This window comes from Tamandua tetradactyla, chromosome 7 (genome assembly GCF_023851605.1).
Source record: "Tamandua tetradactyla isolate mTamTet1 chromosome 7, mTamTet1.pri, whole genome shotgun sequence".
NCBI classification, from domain to species: Eukaryota; Metazoa; Chordata; class Mammalia; order Pilosa; family Myrmecophagidae; genus Tamandua; species Tamandua tetradactyla.
The window spans coordinates 114,122,527-114,144,091 of NC_135333.1; the positions used below are offsets into that span (position 1 = coordinate 114,122,527).

A 21,565-nucleotide genomic window follows, 5' to 3' on the forward strand; every position below is an offset into this window, starting at 1 on the left:
CACTGCAGTGTTTCTCAATGGGCTAGTGTTCCCTGGGCCAGATTTTGAGATGGGCCACTCTTTGGGAATCCCTGAAGCACTGCCTGGGTTCTAGCAGCTCCCGCTTTCCCCAGAAAAGTGGCCTGGGGATGGAGGAAGGTTTTCAGGGTGCCAGCTGGAGTGGGGACCAACAGTAAAGGGAAGAGACTCTCTGAGCCCCTCAGCATTCCCAAGGCCTTCTTAGGCTCCCCTAAATGAGTGCTGGCAGGGAGAAGGCAGGCACTGCCTAGTCCAGTCTTCCCCCTTGAGAACTGTGAAGGCACACAGCCTCCTGGAGGAGCCCTACCCCATGCTCAAAGGATAAGTGAATGGCCAGAATTTGCCCATTTAGATTTCATACAACAGCCATAGGGACCAGCTGCCTTGGTTTCAGAGGAATCGCACTACAGCCCGCTGTGGCCGCACAGCCATGCGGCAAAGGGGAAAGGCAAGTTCATCAGGGAGATGTCAAGAGAAGAAGAGAAAATTCAGAGGCCTGAAGTGAAACACAATGCACTTTATTGGCGAGAGAATGGAGGGCAGAAGAGGGCAGCATGTTATATACATCAGAACTAGGGTGACCCTCCCACCCAGGGAGAAAACCCCAAGGGCAGCAGAAGGCCACACCTGGGCAATCACAGATGGGCCACAGAGAGAGAAGCCTGAAATTCTCGTAGCTAGGCTTGACCAGGGACCTGGATGGAGGAGCCAGAGAACCCCAGTCTTTTAGCCCCAAAGAGCCGTTTGCACAGGGAGTTGCTGATGTCAAGAGGAAAGGGGCAATGGGGAGGGGAGGCGCTGGGGTCGCTGCGATGTGGGGACATGTTGTTTATCTGGAGCAGTGCTGGGAGGACTGGGAGAACTTGACATTGCTGGAACTGCCACCCCGGTTACTACCGGAGCTGAAGCCTCCACTGCTGACCCCAGAGCGACCACCGGAGCCAGAGCCAAAGCCGCTTCCGCTTCCGCTGCCACCACCGAAACCACTGCCGGAACCAAATCCACTACCACCTCCTCGGCCAAAGCCACTGCCTGTGCCGCCTCCCATGCCAAAGCCACCACCGTAACCACCTGCTGAGGCAGAGGTAGTGCTGCTGCTGCTGACCACGGCTGCAGGGGAGAGAGGACAGTACAGTGATCAGTGCCTTCAGCTCCCACATCACTGTATTGTAACTAGTGACTCACTGAACCCAAGATAATTGGGAGGTGACCAAGGCAGCATTGCACAGGATGATCATTGTGAGCCATTCTAATAGTGTAAATTATTCACTTCCATTGTATTAGGTCATTACGAATTAACCAATGGCTCCTTCCACAGATAGTCAAATCCCGATGACCTCCTTGGAGATTACCAAGCCTGAATTTCTCCTTCCATTACAGGCTCCCTTTTGGATATTCCCTACCTGCTGCCACCACCACTACCAACCCCCACCCCTACCCTGAAAAATCCTCCAGCTTTCATAGAAATAATTAGTTTCTAACCCTGGATTAGCACAGATATTTGAGAATCAGCTCTTATTGTCACAGCTACTTTGGCTACTTACAGATGCTCACAGCACTCTGGCACTCTCCGGACATCCTATTAGAGAAAGCAAGAAAAAAGATGGCTCTGTCACAAAGCAAATCTCAAACAAGTTCATGGATCAAAATGATGAACTGCAGTCAGAACTGAATCCAGAAGCCCCACCGGTGAGTAATCTCTCTCCGCCCTTCTTCGGATGGATCATACTGGTCACATATGTACTTTGGCTACCTATGCAGGGAGAGGGCTAGTAAAGGCAATTAATTCTTTGCAAGACCTATGGAATGTAGGGACCCAACTCTATACAAGAAACCTCCATTCCCATTTACTTGGTCACCTAGCTGGCCTCGGCATTTAACCTTCGGTCAGGGGATGCCGGAAGGTGGGGTTGGAGGCCCACCTGCACTCCTCGCCCTCCAGGAGCTTGCGGTATGTGGCGATCTCCACGTCCAGGGCCAGCTTCACGTTCATCAGGTCCTGGTAGTCCCGCAGCAGCCGGGCCAGGTCGTCCTTGGCCTTCTGCAGGGCGGCCTCCAGCTCCTGCAGCTTGGTCTGGGCATCCTTGACGGCCATCTCTCCACGCTGCTCAGCTTCCGCAATGGCTGTCTGCAGGTTGGCATTCTGGAGCAGGGGGAGGTTAGAGAAAGGGGAAGATAGTAAAAGGGCCACAGGCTGTCTGAATCTTAGAACAGATTTTCACATAGCAGGCACCTTAAAGTTAAACAGCATCACCCCTCCCCTAGCATCTCCATCTTGTCTCCACCCATAGAGATATTTCCTTCTGAACTAGCCAGCTATCTAGACTGGTTTGGTCTTCTAATTCCCTAGAGGCAGATGCTGCCTGAGATGACCTCCAAAGTCCATTCCAGGCTAGGATTCCTGACATCCCCATGCATGCACACACTCCTTGTCCAGACCCCAAGCTCCATCCCCATCCCACCTGCTTCTTGATGTTCTCGATCTCTGCCCGCAGCCTCTGGATCATCCTGTTGAGCTCCATGATCTCACTCTTGGTGCTCTTCAGGTCATCGCCGTGCCTGCCAGCCGTGGTCTGCAGCTCTCCTAGCTAGAGAGCAGAGGGGCACGTGGGATTTCACCACAACTCTACCTGACTTGCTTCTAGAGCCCCAACTTCACACACCAACCCTTTGTTAAACTGACATTGACTTGTGTCAAGGATGCCCATAATGCAGTAGGGAAGGTAAAACCTGGGTTGTAACAGTAGAACATTCTCCCACCCTGCAGTTCCTGACCAAACTTGGTGACATGATTCAGCCTAGCTCGAGTCCACCCCATGTGACCTGTCAGAGGACAGTGGAAACAGCTCGCCCCAGGAGGCAAGCAGGACTTTCTGCAACTGAACAATGGACCATGAGAGGGATGGCTTAGGAGTATAGAACGAAGAGAGGTCTACCCACAGACCATGGGCACCTTCCCACCCAGCAGGCACAGCCTCCCCAGGACCCTCCATAGATCCTCTGAGTGGTGTCCAGCACCCACCTTGGTCTGGTACAGGGCTTCAGCCTCAGCCTTGCTCCTCTGAGCAATCTCCTCGTACTGGGCCTTGACCTCAGCAATGATGCTGTCCAGATCCAGGCAGCGATTGTTGTCCATGGAGAGGACCACGGACGTGTCGCTGAACTGAGTGTGCATCTGGGACATCTCCTGCCAACACAGAAGGGGCTTATTCAATCTCAGAGCCTCTGCAGCAAGCACACAGAGGTCCCATGAGACTTCTGATCAACAGTCCCACTCACTGATTTTAATCTCTGAGTTTGTATATGCCCCACTCTGCCCCCAACCATTCAGAAAACCCCATATCTGCAGCCCATTCTGCAGAACCCCCAAAGGACCTTCTCTCTAGACTCATCCCAGATCATCTGCTGGGGGTCTAGATACCAAAATGCTCCAGTCCCAAATCTGAAAACGTCTCACCCTCTCTCCCCTTAGATAGTTCTCGAAGTAGGAAATCTCCTCACCGCATCATATAAGGTCCTCAGGAAGTTGATCTCACCCGTCAGAGCATCCACGTTGGCCTGAAGCTCCACCTTGTTCATGTAAGCGGCATCCACGTCCTGAGAGAAAGACAGAAGCATAAAGACCTTATTCGACCAAGGACCAGACAGCAAACTGCAACTGCAACAAAGAGCCAGGGATAATTGTTCCTCGGTCCCAGGCCTGACTCCCCATGAAGGATCGATTCTCATCTCATTGGGATGATTTCTGCTCAGTTCTCCTCAAAAGCTAAGGACAAATGAACTAATTCTTTTAGGAATCTTTCCAGGCTAAGATGCACCTGGCTTCTACTCATTCCTCCAACTTTCCGAAATTCGCAGTTCCGTGTCAGTGGAGTAAGAATAGATGTCTCCACCCCTGTTGGAAAACTATGATGGCGGGGAACCCCACACAGAATCCTTACCTTCTTCAGGGTTACAAATTCATTCTCAGCAGCTGTGCGTTTATTAATTTCATCCTCATATCTGTGAGTGTTGAAAAGAAATAGCTGAGTTTAGATTTTGAGGTGCTTATTAACACCATTGTTCATTGAAATCCTGAATGCTCATCTCTTCTATCCTGTCCCTAGTCCACCCCTCTTAGATGGCCACCTCCTCTTGACTACTCCCTATTGGTTAGGGTGACCAAACATCCCAGTTTGCTGTCCAGGGACACTGCCCTGGTTTTAGTAGTGAAAACCATGCATCCTAGGAAACCCCTCAGACACAGGCAAACTAGATGATTGGTCATCCACCATGAATTGTCCCAGAAGGCTTCAGATCCTAGAACCACGAACCCTCAGCTCCACCCCTCCAACCTTGGTCAGGAGGAAGTGCCTCCTCAACTCGAAACTCATCCCTCTTTCTGCAATTTTATTTCTCAAGGGCTGTGCTTAGAGAAAGAAGTTAAGGAGGAACTTAATGAATCAAACTCTCCTCCAGGAAGATGAGGAGATAAAATAGGCCAGACAACACCACTGACCAGCAGTCAGGAGAAATGCAGTGAGGACATGCTTCTAAGACAGGGGTCACAGCATCCTCCCAACTCCACCCTCATCACTCACTTCTTCTTGAAGTCTTCCACCATGTCCTGCATGTTCCTCAGCTCTGAGTCCAGGCGGCTTCTCTCCCCCAGAATACTGTCCAGGTAGCTCCGCAGAGAGCTGATATAGCCCTCAAAAAGGGGGTCAAGGTTGTTGGTGCCTGTGACAGAATTAGTGCCTTGCTGCTGGAGGAGGTTCCACTTGGTTTCCAGGACCTTGTTTTGTTGCTCCAGGAACCGCACCTGCAATACATTGGGGAAAGCAACATCAGGTAACACTTGTAGCAGAGGAGGGTTGGTGTCTTAACTCAGGTAGAACTAAGTATCTTTATCTCCTGGTATCCCAGCACAAAGGCCTAAAAAGGATATGAAGATAGGTACCTCCTTTAGCTGGGGAGCTTATAATCAGATGGTTGCATCAATCTAAAGCACTAAAGAAGTGGCATGGTTTGGAAAGTTGCAAAGGGAAGAGAGATGGGCAAATGGAACTGACAGTAGCCCTACTTGGAAGCAGGAGAATTTAAAGAACACCTCTCAGTGTTGTGCATAAACCTCAGCAGCAACATCTCCACCTAAGCTTCACTGAAAATCCAGCCCTTCAAAGGATGTGAAACACTGGAAACTGATATTCATTGAAATGCCATGATCAGCATGATCCTTCTTTTGAACCCCAAGGGAGACAGTCCAATGTGAGCTATCCTTGCCTGGGGAAGGTCACCTAGAACCCTTCTTTTCCTGATGAGGTTCATACAGGGTGCAAAGTGAGTGATCAGCTTCTCAATAACCCCTTTAGGACCAAGGTTCCACTCAGGTCTTTCAATTCCTTCTCCACGGCATCAGCTTCCTTTGCCTGGCACAGTGACTTGTGAAAAGAGTCACCTGGAAAGCCTCAGTGGACAGCTCAGATTTGAATTTCCCCCAGTTCTAGATCAAATCCTTCTCTGCCAGTGACTATGGCTCAGCTCAGCACAAAGTTTCTCATTTTTTCTACCTGGGCTTAAAGGCAACAAGTGGAACTTGAGCACAGAGTCAGAGAACCAGGACTAGAGGATGCTCAGGTCCAAATAAGAGACTGTTGTCTTTCTATCCCCTTACTCACGTGACCATGTAGATAAAGTCATCAGCCTGAACATCAGCCCAGACATTAGCCTTCTGGAAAATCCCTCCCTCTCCAGCCTGGCCCCTCCAAAACTGGTCATGTCAAATTCAAACACCCAGCAAGTGCCTTCCTTACCTTGTCAATAAAGGAAGCAAACTTGTTGTTGAGGGTCTTGATCTGCTCCCGCTCCTGGGCCTTTACTTGCCCAATCTGGGGGTCGATCTCCACATTGAGGGGCTGCAGGAGGCTCTGGTTGACAGTCACTTCCTGGATTCCACCTGGAAAGCCACCAGGACCACCGAAGCCACCAGGACCACCGAAGCCACCAGGACCACCGAAGCCTCCAGGACCACCAAAGCCACCAGCTCCTCCAAAGCCACCAGCTCCTCCAAAGCCACCAGCTCCTCCAAAGCCACCGGCTCCTCCAAAGCCACCTCCTACTCCTCTGCCACCACCAAAGCCACCTCCATAGCCACCCCCAAAGCCACTGCCACAGCTGCTACGTCCTCCACCAAAGCCACCAGCCCTGGAGCTACCACCTGCCACACTCATGGAGATGCTCTTGTAACCACCCAAGTTGTAGAGGCTCTGGCTGCCAAAGCCACCACCTCCACTCCGGGACCCACAGGCCCCTCCGCTGGCTCCCCGAGAGCGGGCCACACAGCTCATCCTGCTGCTGCTGGAGGTCACAGCAGAGCGGCCAGAGAAGCCCTGGCTCCCTCCACTGAAGGACTTCTTGCAGGCTTGTCTGTTCATGGTGAGAAAATTTGGCGAAAGGGAAAATGTGAGGGTTGAGCCGGGACACCTAGAGTCAGAGGAAGAGGGAAGGGAACTGAAGAACTCTTTAGAACAAATCCCTTTATATACATGTGTGGAGGTTGTTGGGATCAAACAAAAGAGAGATAATTAATCCCAAATATTTATGGGTTGGGTTTGCCTTGAGGCAATAGTTTGTTCCAGGCTACCAAACACACCTTGAAAGTAATCTGAAATGGTAAAAGTGCTAAGGTGGCAGACTTACTTGGCAGGTGGGTGGTGCCTGGCGTGGCCCAGTGCTTGGGCATGACCAGTCCCTAACTTTGTTTGACAGGACCCAGGAAGCATTGTCATCTGCCTGAGGTGCTCAGTAGCTGTCAATCTGCCTGTCAGCTGCCCCAAGGCTCTGTCAGAGCTGAGCTCCACTCTGGGCTCTGAGAAAGATGAAGTGGAAAGTGGGGTGGGGAAGGTTTTGGTACTCTGGATGGTGGAGAAAGTGGATACCATGATCATACCAGCAGAAGGGCTGGTACAATTCATTCTACCATCAGCGCATGGTTACTAAGAGCCCACTGTTTGCCCAGCTCTGAGCTGGGTTTGGGAACAAAGAGATGACCTCCCCAACTCCCTCCCTGGAAACAAAACTCAAAACCTTGGTAAATCTGACTCCTGAGTTCTCCCTCTGCCCCAAGTTTTGGTCCAGAAGCAGTGGATTTTTGGATTGTGACTACCTTCTGAGGAAAAGGGAAGTTAGTATCTATGTACTTTGATGAGACTGACACAGTTCAATGGGCTAAATGTTTATTTTGCTAAATTCTCAGAGACTATACACTATTATACATCTTAGCACTTTTCAAAGGCTTTCTTTCTCACTGTCTGCATTTTGACATTCCTCTGATTTTAGCCCAACTCCCAAGGAATAGGAAACTCAAGAGATTCAGTTATGAACAAGTCATGCAGGATCTGGGAGACCCATTCTCTGTTTGGGTGGGGAGGGGGTGCTTTAGGAGGTCCATGTGCTCAGGTTTCTAGAAACCCTTGCCCCAAGAAGCCAGAGCTGGCAGAGCTAGTGGCATCACTAACAAGGCTAACTCTGAAAAACAGAGAATCTAGTCTGCCTTCCTGGTGTTTTCAGAGGCTTAGGGACAGAGCTTGGTTTGTCCAAGGAGAAAGCTTTCCTGTACAACTCTGGAACCAGCTTATCTCTCCAGAACAGGTCTTTTTTCATTCTGTCTGCTACAAAGTGAACCCTATCAAGGGTATGACCTGTGTGGCCTAGGCAGGAGCTTCCTCAGAAAGGGGGAGAGAAGGAAAGGACAGGGACTTCTTCAAAGCTCCCTGGGCAGGGCCAGTGGGTGGCCCAAGTGCAAAGGAAATAAAACGTTCTTCAGTAACTTGATTTTCCCATTTTGTCCTTCTGTTCCCCATGTATTATGCCTAGGCAATACAACATCCTCCCCCCACTGCCACCCCTGAGGATAAACCCCTAAACTCTCTAGGAGCTTGTAGCTTTGTTGTTTTGTTAACATAAAGCATCCCTAGGTCATCAGCACAGAACTTTGCTAGTAATAGGTGCTCAGAAAGGTTGGTTGGTTGAATGAATGAATGAATCAATCAATCAATCAATCGAGATCTTTTGCTAGATTACAACCAGATAAAACTACGGAAAGTTGGCTCAAATACCATTGTATGAGATAGCCCAAGCTAATTGAGATAATCTTACCATAAGATATCCAGGCTTTCCAAACATGGCTTTCAGATTTAGAAAAATGTCCATGCAAAATAATGCCACCCCCTCCTCAGTGGAAAAATGTGACAGAATCATAGACCCTGAAGTTGAATGGGCATCTGAGGTCACAGGTCTGTTCCCTGCCCAGTACTGGGATCCCCTCTCTAGCATCTCTGATTTATATCTTTGATCTTTCCCAACTGCCCAACTGATATCCAAGGCTGAAATGGAATGTGAAATGAGCCCAGGCACAAAGTGTGGCCACACACAGATACCCTCTTTGCTCCCTCAAAGGAACCATGTTTGTTTGTTTTAATTGACAACATACAAACATCCCATACATGGAATGTATGGCTCACAATATCATCACATAGTAGTATATTCATCACCATGATCTTTTTTTTTTTCGCATGGGCAGGCACCAGGAATCGAGGCCGGGTCTCCGGCATGGCAGGTAAGAACACTGCCACTGAGCCACCGTCGCACCGCCCCATCACAATGATCATTTTTCAAAACATTTGCATCACTCCAGAAAAAGGAAAGACTCAAACATACCATACCCCTTACTCCTCCCTCTCATTGACCATTAGTATTTCCATCTACCCAATATATTTTAACCTTTGTTCCCCCTAATTTTTTTTGTATACCCCTTACCACTCCCTTTCATTGATCACTAGTGTTTCAATCTACTCAATTTATTTTAATGTTTGTTCTCCCTGTTATTTATTTTTAATCCACATTTTTTACTCATCTGTCCATACCATAGATAAAAGCAGCATCAGACACAAGGTTTTCACAATCACACAGTCACATTGCAAAAGCTATATCATTATACATTCATCTTCAAGAAACATGGCTAGTGGAACAGGAACCAGGTTTTAGGAAATGAACCAAGGCTGGACAAGACCTTCCCCATTACTAATCATGACCAAAGCTGTTTAAATTCTCCACATTTCAGCATCATTAACCATTAAAGATGGTCAATCATCTTTGACCCTCTGCATCTCTCAGAAACAGAGCTGGATGATTCCTAGCCCATGCAACCAAAAAAAAAAGGTGGAATGCAGAGAGACCCACTCCACCTTCCCTAGGCAGCTTCCAGGAGGGAATCTGCCAGCCCTTTAGTCTCCAACTGTCCATGTCCTGCTATAAGAGTAAAGAGAAGGAATGGCACCCACAGAGCACTCAGAAAGAACATAAACATGACTGTAAAACTGGAAACATGGTTTGCCCTGAAGTAACCTTTATTTGTATAAGATTCATCTACAGACCCCTGTGTTTGTCAGGTGTCTCCACAAACCCAAGCCTTTCTAATAGCAGAAACCACATCTTTGTCCCACTAGTAGAATCCCAAAAGAGCTTAGAGAGTTATTGAATAGGCTACTTGAAACAAAAGATAAAAGGGGAAGAGAAAAAATAATTGTTATCCTATAGCTTGGGAAGGAGAATCTTAAAAAGAGATTTAAATTTATTTTTCTGTGTAATGGCTTGAAAAACATGGGTCTTACTCTCTCTACTGAGGAATTTGAGGGAATCCAGTTGGACTCAAAGCAGAGGATTTGATCATGGTAGGAAATAAGGTGACTGGGATACTGGGGAATTAACCCAAGGAGATTCAGAAATAGCAGACGCACAGCCTTAAGCAAACTGGAAGTTACCCAACAAATATTGAAGAAATGAATATCATTGTGGGGGTTGAGATGATTCTGCCACATTCTACAAACATTCCCTTACAGTAAAAGAGAGTGGGAAAGGAGGCAAAGCAGTTGCAAGGCTCAGGGTTATGGCTGTGTGGAAGGGAAACAAAGGGCAGATGTGGCAGCTCCCATATACGAGTCCGGAAGGCATCATGGGCTGAAAGACCACACCCTGAAAGCAGGTGGCAGAGGTTCCTCCCCACTCGTTCCGAGCTTGTTCTCTCAGACACACCTTGGTCTGAGCTTGTCTGATCTTTGAAGACAAAGCTCTGGCCCCAGACAAATTGGACAATGGGCCAAATGATGATCCTCCAGAGTCCGGCCTCAACCTACCTCTCCAACCTCCCACCACTCCCTACCCTTAATCTTGAGCGAGGCTGAGCACTTTTGGTTTGTACTTCTTGCCTTTACTCTGGCATTCTTACTTCCTAGAGCAGCCTCCTCTCCTCTGCCCCTCACCCCAACTCCAGGTCCATGCCCCTTTAGCACATCTCAGGTGACAACTCCTCCAGGAAATCTCCCCTGAATTCCTAGGCTAAAGGAAATGCTTCTCCCCTGTGCTTCCAAGTCCAAGTGTCTACATCTGTGGTTGCCCTTAACACTCTCCTGGAAGGATGGAAAATCTGTATTTGAGGTGTTTTCCTGTCCCCCTAAAACTACCCCCACACGTGAATACATATTCACATTAAACCATGTCCTCCTCAAGGGTGAGGACTGTGTCATTATAATCTTTATGTCACCCAGATCTAGCCTGAGACATGACACAAGTAGGCACTCGACAAATGCTCTCTAGTTGACCTGCTGTGCTCTAAGCGAGTAGATTCACAGCAGGAGGAGTTGCCAGAGAACACTGCAGCCCCACGGGACATTGAACATAGAAAGGTATGTGATCAGAATTCATCCTGAGGAAGCCTGAGGGAGACAGTGGAATAGGGTGGTCCAGCAGGGGATGGGGAGGGACAAGGGAGACACTTCGGAGAGTCTTCTAGAAGAAAGGACTTCTTCCTAGAGGAGATTAGATTCCTGCTTTCTTTTGGGAAAGCACCTCCCTCACCCCACCCCCCATCTCTAGCACCCAAGCTCTGCCTGTCCTTCAATACTTCCCCTAAATGCCACCTCCTACAGTAAGCACCCTGTGAATGCCAACCCCCTTGCCCAAGACAAGAGGTCATCTCACCTTCCTCTGTACTCCTATAGCCTTCGTTTTAACTCCGAAGTGCATTTCTCTTTCTATTTGATTATCAAGTTATTTGTGTGCATGTTTTTATCTATTTATTATTATCTAGATTTAAAACTCCTTGAAATTAGGAGTCTAACTCTTATTTGTATTTGGATCCGCCTTGCTTAGCACAAAGAAGGCACTCAATATCCATTTGTCCATTCATTGAAAAGCAACTGCTATATTCCAGCGGCCCTGGAATATCAAAATGAATATTTTATCTTAAAGAAGACAAACACTAGCAGTCCATTGAGTAAACAATTGAGTGGGTGGATGGATGGAAGGATGGATGGATGGATGGATAAGGGATAGAAGGGTGGATGGTAGGTGGATAATTGTCAAATGACAATGAAAATCCCTTTCCCTGGGAAACCTCTTCTTAACTTACGCAGCCTCTCAACATCCTTTTCCTTCATATTCTTGAGAATCAAACCCGCAACACTTCAAGTAAAACAACTTCAGGTATAGAACAATTTTACCTTCACCCAAAGCCAACCAGGAAACCATGGACATCAATGGACCTGAGTCCTGGGTGCTCCCCACCAACAAGACCCTTCATGGCCATGGCCCTCCACTGCCAGCCTCCTCCCCAAGGGATAAAGTGATTCCTATCCAGGTCCTACCTTCTACAGAGCAAAAATCTGGAGCAGATGTTAATATGGCTTCCCCTCAACCTGCTCCTTCCCTTTGTCTCTGGATTACCATTGCCCTGGGGGTCAGGGAAGGGGGCACAGTTCTATCCTTCTCACTAAACTCTGACCATCCACCTGGAACATAGTAGTGAATGTGCCTTGCAACCCAACAGGGAGCTAAACCAACATCACACAGTGGGACAGCACTAAATAAACCCCTCTTGGTTATGCCTTCTGGTTTTACTAACAACAAGATAGGGAGACTTCAGAAGTTTTGGCAAGGATTTTCTAGAACTGATATGGCAGGGCCCAGAGCATAGGATCTTGGTAAAGGGGGAGGAACTCATGCAAATGTGGTAGCTGCCTGGGACTCAGGAGACTGAGGGAAACCAAGGGAGCTGCTCCTGCCAGGGCTGGAAGCCAAGGGCTTGGGGAGTGGGGAGCAGGAGAGATAGACCATATAAATTGAGTTAAAGATTTACCATCCATGGTTGGACCCATAAGATGTGAGAAATGACTGCATTATACCTAGAAGAGAAACATTTAGAGGAGGGGTGGGGGCACGGGGACTCTGAAGTGAGAGGTAATGCAGCGTGTGTCACCATAGTTTCCCAGAACACAGAGAGCTGTGCAATTCAAAGGATCTGTGTGAAGGGTGGTGGCTATACCTCAGAAGTGGATTTCTCCCTCACCAAATAATCCCCTTTGATTAGCCAGCCAGCTCTAAGCCTGTGGATCATGGCCAGGATCCACTCCCTGGATTATTCTGGAAACAGAGGCCAACATGCATTGTTATCCTCTTTTATGTAAAACTTCTTAAATAAATAAAAGACACAAACACTCACATACCCACTGGCCTGCAAATATAAGCACGTTTATTCTAAGACACACACACAAACATACACCATCTACAATCTGACTGCCATGCAAATCATCCCGTCCCACAGATGAAGATTCCAGGAAGACCTAGCAGAGCCACCTAAAGCCGGCTACTCCCACAACCCTTGTGGAAGGGGAGGAAGGCCGTGTTGCTGAGCAATGCCTTAGCCTGCTCCCTCGCCTCTCGATGTGGCCCATCACAACTTGCACCCTCCTGGTGTTGAACTTTGAGAAGCCACGCAACCCTTGGCTACTCCTCTTCATTGCAGAAACTCAGAAAAGAACCAATTCAGCATTTTCCCAGGGCAGCGGTGCAGTGGTGGGGAAAAGTCAAAGCCCTGTGAGGTGGCTGCAAAGACTTCCTGTTCTGACACATGGGGTGGAGAACCGCGAGACAATGGGGAGATTAGGACCGGGTTTGTGAAGGAAGAAACCATCCAACCCAGGGAGCTGCCCCACCTGAGAAAAGGCCCCGAGATTAATCTTTTGCTGCTCTGCCTCAGCCTCCCCAGTGGGAGACAACCTTGAGTATGCCCTGTGGTCTGTGTGATCTGTGTGAAGGCCCCTTCGGCAGGAACTTTCCTTGGGCAAACTGTAGTGACCTGGAGTCTCCCATTGACACTGCACTGGAGAGATTGGAGTCAGAAGGAACTTCTTGGCAGTCTTGAGTGGAAGGCATCAATTGGATGACCAAAGGAAAGAGTATATTCTGTATCTGCAGTGGGAGGGATTCAGAGCGGATTGCCAGTGGGAAGCTGTGCAGGCTTTCTCTAGCAACAGGAAGATTGTGCTGCTTGGGGTGTCTTGGGATTGCTCCAGTATGGAAACAGGATGACCTCAAAGGCTATACCCAGACTTCACTTTTGACTATCCTTCCCTCATTCTGCATTTCACCAACCAGAATCTCCAGGACTGGCCCTAGTCAGACAGTGTTACCATCACTGCTCTGGAGGGCCTGTCTCTACTTCCCTATTCTCCCACCACTCAGGGACAGCAGCTTGGACATAACCCCAGGCACACTGAGGAGATGGGAAGTGAGCAAAGCATGAAAGTTCCGTGAGAACCACAGGCTTTCCCTCCTGCATCCAACAATCATGACCTGGTTTATTCTTGGAACAGGTTCCTGAAAGCCTCATTTGTTCAGTGAGATTTAGCCCCGTGCATGGAGTTTCATGAAAGTAGGAAGGCTGGGCAGAGTATAAATATTCTCTGTGAGTCTCTCCACCTCTTGTTCTATATTCAGTGGAGACCACTTGACTGCCTTCTCATTTCTGTCAGATGTCCCCACAGCTTCAGACTTAGAGACCTCTCCTCCAGGGGCACTCCAGGTCCGTCAGTTGCATGGGCACTCTTATTCTCATTGTTGGTTGCCTCTAGTCTGTACACCAAGGAGAATTCCAAATCTTCTAGTGATTATTGCTCTATAAGCAGTCTTCAGGCTCCAAAAACTGCACTTCTCCCTCAGAAATCTGGACATCTTAGAAGTGGAGACCTGAGAAATGGCCTGATGAGCTATAGCAACAGAACCTTGAGGCCCCAGCATCCACTTTTGCCTTAATTATCTGGATACACAGGATTCTGGAGATTTCTCCCCGGAGAACAAAGACAATTGCTCAAAATTAATGACACATGCATTTTATTGAAGATACACCAAAAGATGAAGATAGGGAATTAGAAGAGTTGATGGGACACTTAGTGGCTCTTGTCTTGACCTTGCAGGGCCAGTGGCTGCCGGGTGATGGAAACTGAGTTTGGTTCTAATGTTGAAGGATATTTAGGATCTGGTGAGAGATGGTGTTGGTCTGGGAGGGGACATACGTGGCCCTGATAATTCTGAAAATGAAGCTCCTGGTCTTTTATTTTTATTTATCTCCTCTGTCCATGGGAGGTAAAAAGTTAGATAATACCCCTTCCATTCCAGGTAAAATTGAGAAGAAGTTACCATACTCTAAGAAGGCAGAGTCCAAGCCCAAGAAGAGATCACCCTGAGAGCAGAGAATGCCCAGGAGAGCATAGAGTTAACACTAGTAAGATGAACCCCAGAGAGAGAACGTAAAGACAAGGGTGAAAGATGCACAGAGACACCAGGGCTGGACCCGACTGGGCTGGAGAGGCTTCAAGGACCCCGTATCCTCTATCGATGGGATCTCTTCATCAGGGAGGTGGTAGAGATGATCTTGCTTCCAGAACTGCCACAGACACCACCACCAAACCCAAAGCCACTTCCAGCACCAGAACCAAAGCCACCACCCAAGCTAAATCTGGAGCAGCTGCCTAGTCCTCCACTGATGCCGCCAGCACTGGTACCACCGCCAACCACAGCTGTGGGAGAGGCAAATGACATGAGTTATTACAACAGCGTTGATAGCCAAGAGTCCCTTTCCAAAACAGAGTGAACAAATGGCCATGGGAGGAGCAGAAAGTACTTACAAATGCTCACAGCACTCTGGCATTCTCCAGACATCCTGTGAGGAAGAGAAAAAGTGGTGAGGCACAGCATAGCCTAGAGCTACACTGCACTTAACAAGCACCTCTCAAATACCTTCTATGTGTGTTTACTATGTTCACAAGGATTCTGATTTCCATCAGCCACCTCTTTTCATTCCCTTTCAGAAAATCTCATCTCATCCTTAAATAGCTAAATGTTAAGGCTTGAGTGTGAACCTGGTATCTACACTGTCCTGGTTTGTAATGTACTAGTCTATCACTGAAACTAGCAGCCCAGAAGAGGTACAAACTCAAGGGACCTCTCTGCCCTCCTGACCCCATGCACCCATCCTGCCCTCTGACCCCATCACCTGCACTCCTCGCCCTCTAGCAGTTTGCGATAGGTGGCGATCTCCATGTCTAGGGCCAGTTTCACGCCCATCAGCTCCTGGTACTCGCGCAACATCTGAGCCAGCTCCTCCTTGGCCTGCTGCAGGGCAGCTTCCAGCTCCGCCTGCTTGTTGCTGGCATCTTTGAGGGCCAGTTCCCCACGCTGCTCAGCATCAGCCACAGATGTCTGCAGAGTCTCGCACTACAGACAAAGGGTGTTAGGCCACTGTCAATGTCCTGCTTTCAAAGCCTCTACACTGTCTCCTCACCAATTTTCCTTGATTAAGATGTCAGGATTCTGTGCTATCCTACTTCCCCCCTTCCCTGACTCTTCCGCATTTCATTTGACACCAGCCAAAGCCCACCAATTCCCCCACCTGACCAGTTAGATGAAGATGTGCAAAACTCAATGATGAAGAGCCAAGGAACTTTCTTTACTGGAATGTCTACTTTGGAGACATTTGCTGTTAGTCTCTAGCCAAGTACTTCGGCTGAAAGAGGATGACATTTACCTGTTTCTTGACATTCTCAATCTCAGCCCTCAGCCTCTGGATCATCCTATTGAGCTCTGATATCTCACTCTTGGTGTTCTTCAGGCTGTCACCATGTTGGTCAACAGAGCTCTGCAATTGCTGGACCTAATACCCAAGAAGAAACAGGGGACCTGGGGTTAGAGGTGTTTGAGTCCATTCTCAGTGAGAATGGCTACAGGTTACATGATAATGCAAAATATCAAATAATCCCAATTCAGACAAGGATCAATGATACTAGAAATTCAGTTCATCTCTGACTTCTTTTGGGCTCAAGCCAATGTTAGCATACTCTCAGACGTCAAAAGCAGAACCCTGCAAACCATTCCCCTGAAAGTTCCCCAACACCCACCTTGGTCTGGTACAAGGCCTCGGCCTCGGCCTTGCTCTTCTGGGCAATCTCCTCATACTGGGCCCTGACCTCGGCGATGATGCTGTCCAGGTCCAGGCAGCGGTTGTTGTCCATGGAGAGGACCACGGACGTGTCGCTGACCTGAGTCTGCATCTGGGACAGCTCCTGTAAGGTAAATGTCTCACATGAGATCCCCAAGAGAGTCTTCCTCTGACACCAGAAATCTGTTATTGTCATGGAAATAGCCATACCACCAGCTCAAATGGAAGAAGAGTTGGCTTTCCCAGAGTGTGGGGGTGGGGTGGGGGGAGGAGTATATTTCTATGTAGGAACTAAGTAGTTGATGACATCTCAGGACAGGAGAGCAACACTTCTAGTCTTTATTGCTCCCTGGAAACCATAAGACTCTCCATGTCTAATACAACGGGTGCTCAGTATGCTGACTGGAAGAGAAGATAATGGATCCATTTCACCAAAAGAATGTCAGACAGCAATGACTTCTATCCCATGCAATCTTTAGATCTAGTCACTTTTTCTAAGACAGCAGCTGGTTCCGTCTTACAAACCAACTGGAAGATTACTTCCAATTAACTCTCTCACTTCAACCTTTTCTATTCATGACAGCTGAGAGTCTACTACCCTGAAGTAAGGAATCTGGCACTCTTTCCAAGAACTATGAAATCCAACCAGCTGCCTCACAGTTGAGGGATTCCTTTTTCTGGAATGGAGGAGGGATAGAGTCCTTACCGCATCATAAAGGGCCCTCAGGAAGTTGATCTCATCATTCAAGCCATCTACTCTGGCCTGCAGCTCCACCTTGTTCATGTAGGCGGCATCCACATCCTGCAGAAGAGGAGAGAAGGTAAGGGTTAAGGTGCACAAATGACAGTGGGGGTAAGGAAATGGGCATTAAGTGACACCTAAAGGTGTTCTTAGCAGCTTTTGGGAAAGGCTGCTCAGTATCAGTTGAGGTGGTGAAGGGCCAATCACTTGATATTTTCTGCCCCTAAATCCACTTGCAGACCTGGAGGCCAATGATCCAGATGGGTTTTCTTCCCAACCTTAATTCTTTAGAAACTGTTCTGTCACCTACTTCCTTCAGTTGCATAGACCTGGAGAGCGCCATGTGGGGTGAAGTGAGGTGGAGATGGATCAAACCCACAATTCAAGTCAAAGACAACTCCCAAAAAGGAGGAGCACCCTGAACACATTTTCATGCCCTCCTCTATCTCTTACCTTCTTGAGGACCACAAAGTCATTCTCAGCAGCTGTGCGTTTGTTGATCTCCTCTTCATACCTGGAGGTTGGGACAGAAAGGAAAAGACAAAAGCCTCACAGTGAGCTAGTGTTTCTCAGATCTCTGCTGCTTGCTTTCTAAACATGTAAACTTGGAAATACCCAGGTCGTTGCTGACATTTTTCCATGTTTATATGGATATTCATTCAACCTACATTTAGTGAGTGCCTATCATGTCTAGCTCTGTGTATTGAGATGTGAAAAGCAAACTTGAAAAAAAATTTTCCCAGAAACAAGATGTGAGGAGAAGAACCAGCAGTGATCTGGTTGATTTCATTTCCACAGAAGCCCTGTAGTCTAACTTTCAAACCTGTCTTTTGGCCATTTGGTGGATTAAACTCTATGGTCTATTGCCAACACTCCAGTTATCTTCATTAGGTGTGAGAGTGAAATAAAATAGGAGGTGGTATTTTTCTCAGCCCTCTCCTATAGCGAGCATAAAAAGAGCTACTATATATTAGGTGTTCACTGTACATCCAGCACTATGCTACCTGCTTCTCTGCTCATTTAATTTCATGTAATTCCCACATCTAAGGTAGGAATATTACCCTATTCTAAAGATGAAGAAAACTGAAATGCAGAGAAGTTAAGCAACTTAATGAGGTCACAGAGGTAGTAAGTAGAGGAGTGAGTATTCAAACCAGGTGAACCTGTCACTACAACCTATATTCTTCTGACCATACTATACTGTTTGTCATCTGCTTGGCTTCTGATCTTGTTTTCATATAACAAAGCTGGACTCCCTGAATCTATAGCTAATTATCTATTTGGGGCATCCTAGATTACCAGACCTCACCCCATTAACATGAGGTGATGTGGATGCAGGAGAATAGACTAAAGGGCCTGCCCCTTATGATCTCTTCATAGCCTAGGAATATGAACCACTGGAGAGGAGCCTGGGAACTTGGGGCATGGCCAGACAGATGTGTGTGCTTGGAGGTATCCCTTCCCTCCTCCTCACGTACTTAGTCTTGAAGTCCTCCACACTGTCCTGCATGATCTTCAGCTCAGACTGCAGGCGCCCCTTGTCATTGGTCAAGCCATCCACCTGCTTCCTCAAGATAGTAAGGTAGGCTTCATAGAAGGAGTCAAGATTTTTAATGGACATAGTGGTCGTCTGCTGTTGGAGGAGGTTCCATTTGGTCTCCAGGACCTTGTTCTGTTGTTCCAAGAACCGCACCTGTGTTGAAAAAGCCACCAGCCAACTGATGAGGGCCTGAAGCTTTGGCCTGTCAAGGCCAAATACAACCCAGTCAGTCAATCCTTGCCAAGCAGGTCCAAGCACCAGCTGAGTGGAGTCACTATGTTGCCAGTCCAGGGCGCCTTTCAATAAGGTCAATGTGGCAGCCCCACTCCTGAAAGTGTAGCAGCAGATAGGCCACAGGGGTTGGGGAGAACCAAGTACAGCCAGAGCAACAGAACCTGATAGTGCCACAAGAACAACTCCCTAACCACAGGGATCCAAAGACACTGGGATGAGTTGCTTGAGAAGAACATTGAACTTCCATGAAATAATGAGACAGTAAGATAAAAATGGAAGAAACAGCCACATTCTAGGGACTATCACATTCCAAGTAATCCTGAACCAAGGCAAAGGACAGATAAATTAACTAAAGATATTATCAAATAAGCTTACTTATAAGCGGACCTGGTGTATCCCTGTAAACCTGTGCACAACTGAGTAAAGCTATTTAAATCAAGGACCTACACATAATTTGAGTCTCAGCTGAACCCCTTCCTTCAAGGGGCTGCCCTGAACTTTCTCTCCCTCAGGAAAAAGATCTGACCATATAAACCAAGGAAGCAGCTTATGTGACATTTCCACTTCATGTGCTTCAGAATTGAAAGGAAAGCAGGTAGGGGCGACTGATCAGTTTGAGCTCAAAAAGTGGGATGAGGTGAGATGAGGTAAGGAAGCACCAAACCTTTAGTCGCACTTTCAAGTTGAAATATCTTAGAGTCACAATAGAAGCTCTTTAAGTTACCATTGGTTTATTCAAGAAGAGTAAATATTCCCATTCAGTCTACTCCAAGATTGTTTTATTCTTGCCCCAGACATTTAAGAGGACATAGACCCTGGTGCCTGGAGAGCTGGGTAGCCTTGACTGCATATGCCACACTTACTGTGCATGCCAGCCAGTCATTGCTCTTTGCAGGACTCCGCTTTCTTGGGCTGATCTGTTCAAAATCACTGATAATACTTGGCAGTAATTGAGAGCAAAGGACTTGGATTTCTAGACTTTGCATGAAGAAGGAAGTTGGGCTGCCAAAAAATAGGAGAGACCCATCCCCTCCTCTTTTCAAACAGACCCAGAAATGAGTCATTTTGTCCAGAGCTAGAAGGATGAAAGAGATGACTCTAAAATCTGTCATTGAACTCAATCCCTCTCTCATGAGGGATTTTTGATTTTTCTTCTGCTTCATCAGTTAAATTGCCAATGAAACCAACTGTGTTATTCCCAAAAACAAAATCAGAGAAATAGGCAGTGAAATAATGATTTCCACTCTATAGCCAGGATAATGAGCCCCAAAAATTGCATGATTTGCTCAGTATCACACAGCATGTCCAGGAACTCCAAGCATTTAACTTCTTTGAGCATCGTCTTCCCACCAGCTATGGAATGAAAGGGAAAGACTCAGAGCAATGATTCCCCTTTCATACCTGAATCATTACTCTAACTGAAGCCTAGAGAAGTTCAAATGACTTGTCCAATGCCCATGGCAGGCTCAGTCTGAAATCCCCAATTTCTTATCCTAGCTTCTACCACCTTTCTTTGGCCAAGGGGATGGCTCACCTTGTCAATGAAAGAGGCAAACTTGTTGTTGAGGGTCTTGATCTGCTCCCATTCCTCAGTCCGGACCTTCTGGATCTCGGGGTCAATCTCCATATGGAGTGGGGTCAGCAAGCTCTGGTTGATGGTGACCTCCTGGATTCCTCCAGCAGGGCAGACAGGGACACCAGGACCACCCCAACCATTGAAGGAGCCCCCAGATGCACCACCAAAGCCACTGGCACCAAAGCCAGCACCAAAGCTGCCAGCCCCAAAACCTCCCGCACCTCCAAAGCCAACACCTTGACGGGACCCAGCCACACTGATGGAAATGCTCTTGTTCCCCCCAAGGTTGTAGAGGCTCCTGCTGCCAAAGCCCCCCGAGGAGCAGCGGCCTGCACCCCCAGCCATGGAAACTGAGCTGAAGGCAGACTTCCTGCCTCTGCCCATGATGGCCGAGCCACAGCTAAAGCCCCGGGATGTGCCTCGGACACACTGCTGTTTGGCAATCATGGCTGGAGAAAGGGGAGCAAGTTCAGAGTTATCAAAGAGAAGCAAGAGGGGCCAGGCCAGTGAATGCTGGAGCCCTCAGCCTGGGTCTCTTATATGTGCTGGAGCAGTAGGGTTTGGTTACAGGGGCATAAAGGGAAAAATCCAAAACATTTGGGCTTGGCCTTTGGCACGGGCCCATCCTTCTCACATCAGCTGAGCATGTCACTAAACACACCTACAAAAGTCATTCAGAGGGCACAGGCTACTGGATCCCATCACACTCCCCTCCAGGAGAACCTGAAAGGTGCCCCAGGGCCTCCTGGATGAGAGGCTTCTGCCTGGGCCCAGTCCTCCAGTCCCCCACCCTCACACATACATACACACACACACACACACACACACACACACACACACTTTACTTCCAACTCACTAGCTTCAGGGCAGCCTCCCTGCTCCAGATCAGACAGCCCATCACCCATTCTTTCACTCTCCTCCTGGGTTCAAGTGCACAGCCTGTCACTTACCAGACCTGCAAACCTTAGGCAGATTGCTTCATGCACAATGCTCAGTTATTTCATCCATAAACTGGAAATAATGCAAATATTTGCCTTTACCACCTCTCAGGATACAGTGAGATAATGAATAATGAAGAATTTGTAAACTGACAGAAGCTCTGCATATATTTATTATCATCGTTATTATTCCACCAGATTCACAACT

General features: G+C 47.9%; 2 protein-coding genes across 2 annotated transcripts; both read right to left on the reverse strand.

The window, feature by feature from the left end:
• Positions 1-520: 520 nt before the first annotated feature.
• On the reverse strand, positions 521-6,558 carry KRT3 (keratin 3). The gene is made up of 9 exons (XM_077110781.1): positions 5,811-6,558; positions 4,599-4,819; positions 3,960-4,020; positions 3,520-3,615; positions 3,037-3,205; positions 2,481-2,602; positions 1,941-2,161; positions 1,563-1,597; positions 521-1,128 (listed from the first exon to the last, which is right to left on the reverse strand). The coding sequence occupies exons 1-9, from the start codon at positions 6,429-6,431 to the stop codon at positions 848-850; spliced, it is 1,827 nt and encodes a 608-aa protein (XP_076966896.1). The 5' UTR covers positions 6,432-6,558; the 3' UTR covers positions 521-847.
• Positions 6,559-14,206: 7,648 nt separating this feature from the next.
• On the reverse strand, positions 14,207-20,913 carry KRT4 (keratin 4). The gene is made up of 9 exons (XM_077110782.1): positions 20,378-20,913; positions 18,548-18,762; positions 17,523-17,583; positions 17,034-17,129; positions 16,287-16,451; positions 15,917-16,042; positions 15,386-15,606; positions 15,018-15,052; positions 14,207-14,909 (listed from the first exon to the last, which is right to left on the reverse strand). The coding sequence occupies exons 1-9, from the start codon at positions 20,864-20,866 to the stop codon at positions 14,722-14,724; spliced, it is 1,596 nt and encodes a 531-aa protein (XP_076966897.1). The 5' UTR covers positions 20,867-20,913; the 3' UTR covers positions 14,207-14,721.
• Between the last annotated feature and the right edge of the window lie 652 nt (positions 20,914-21,565).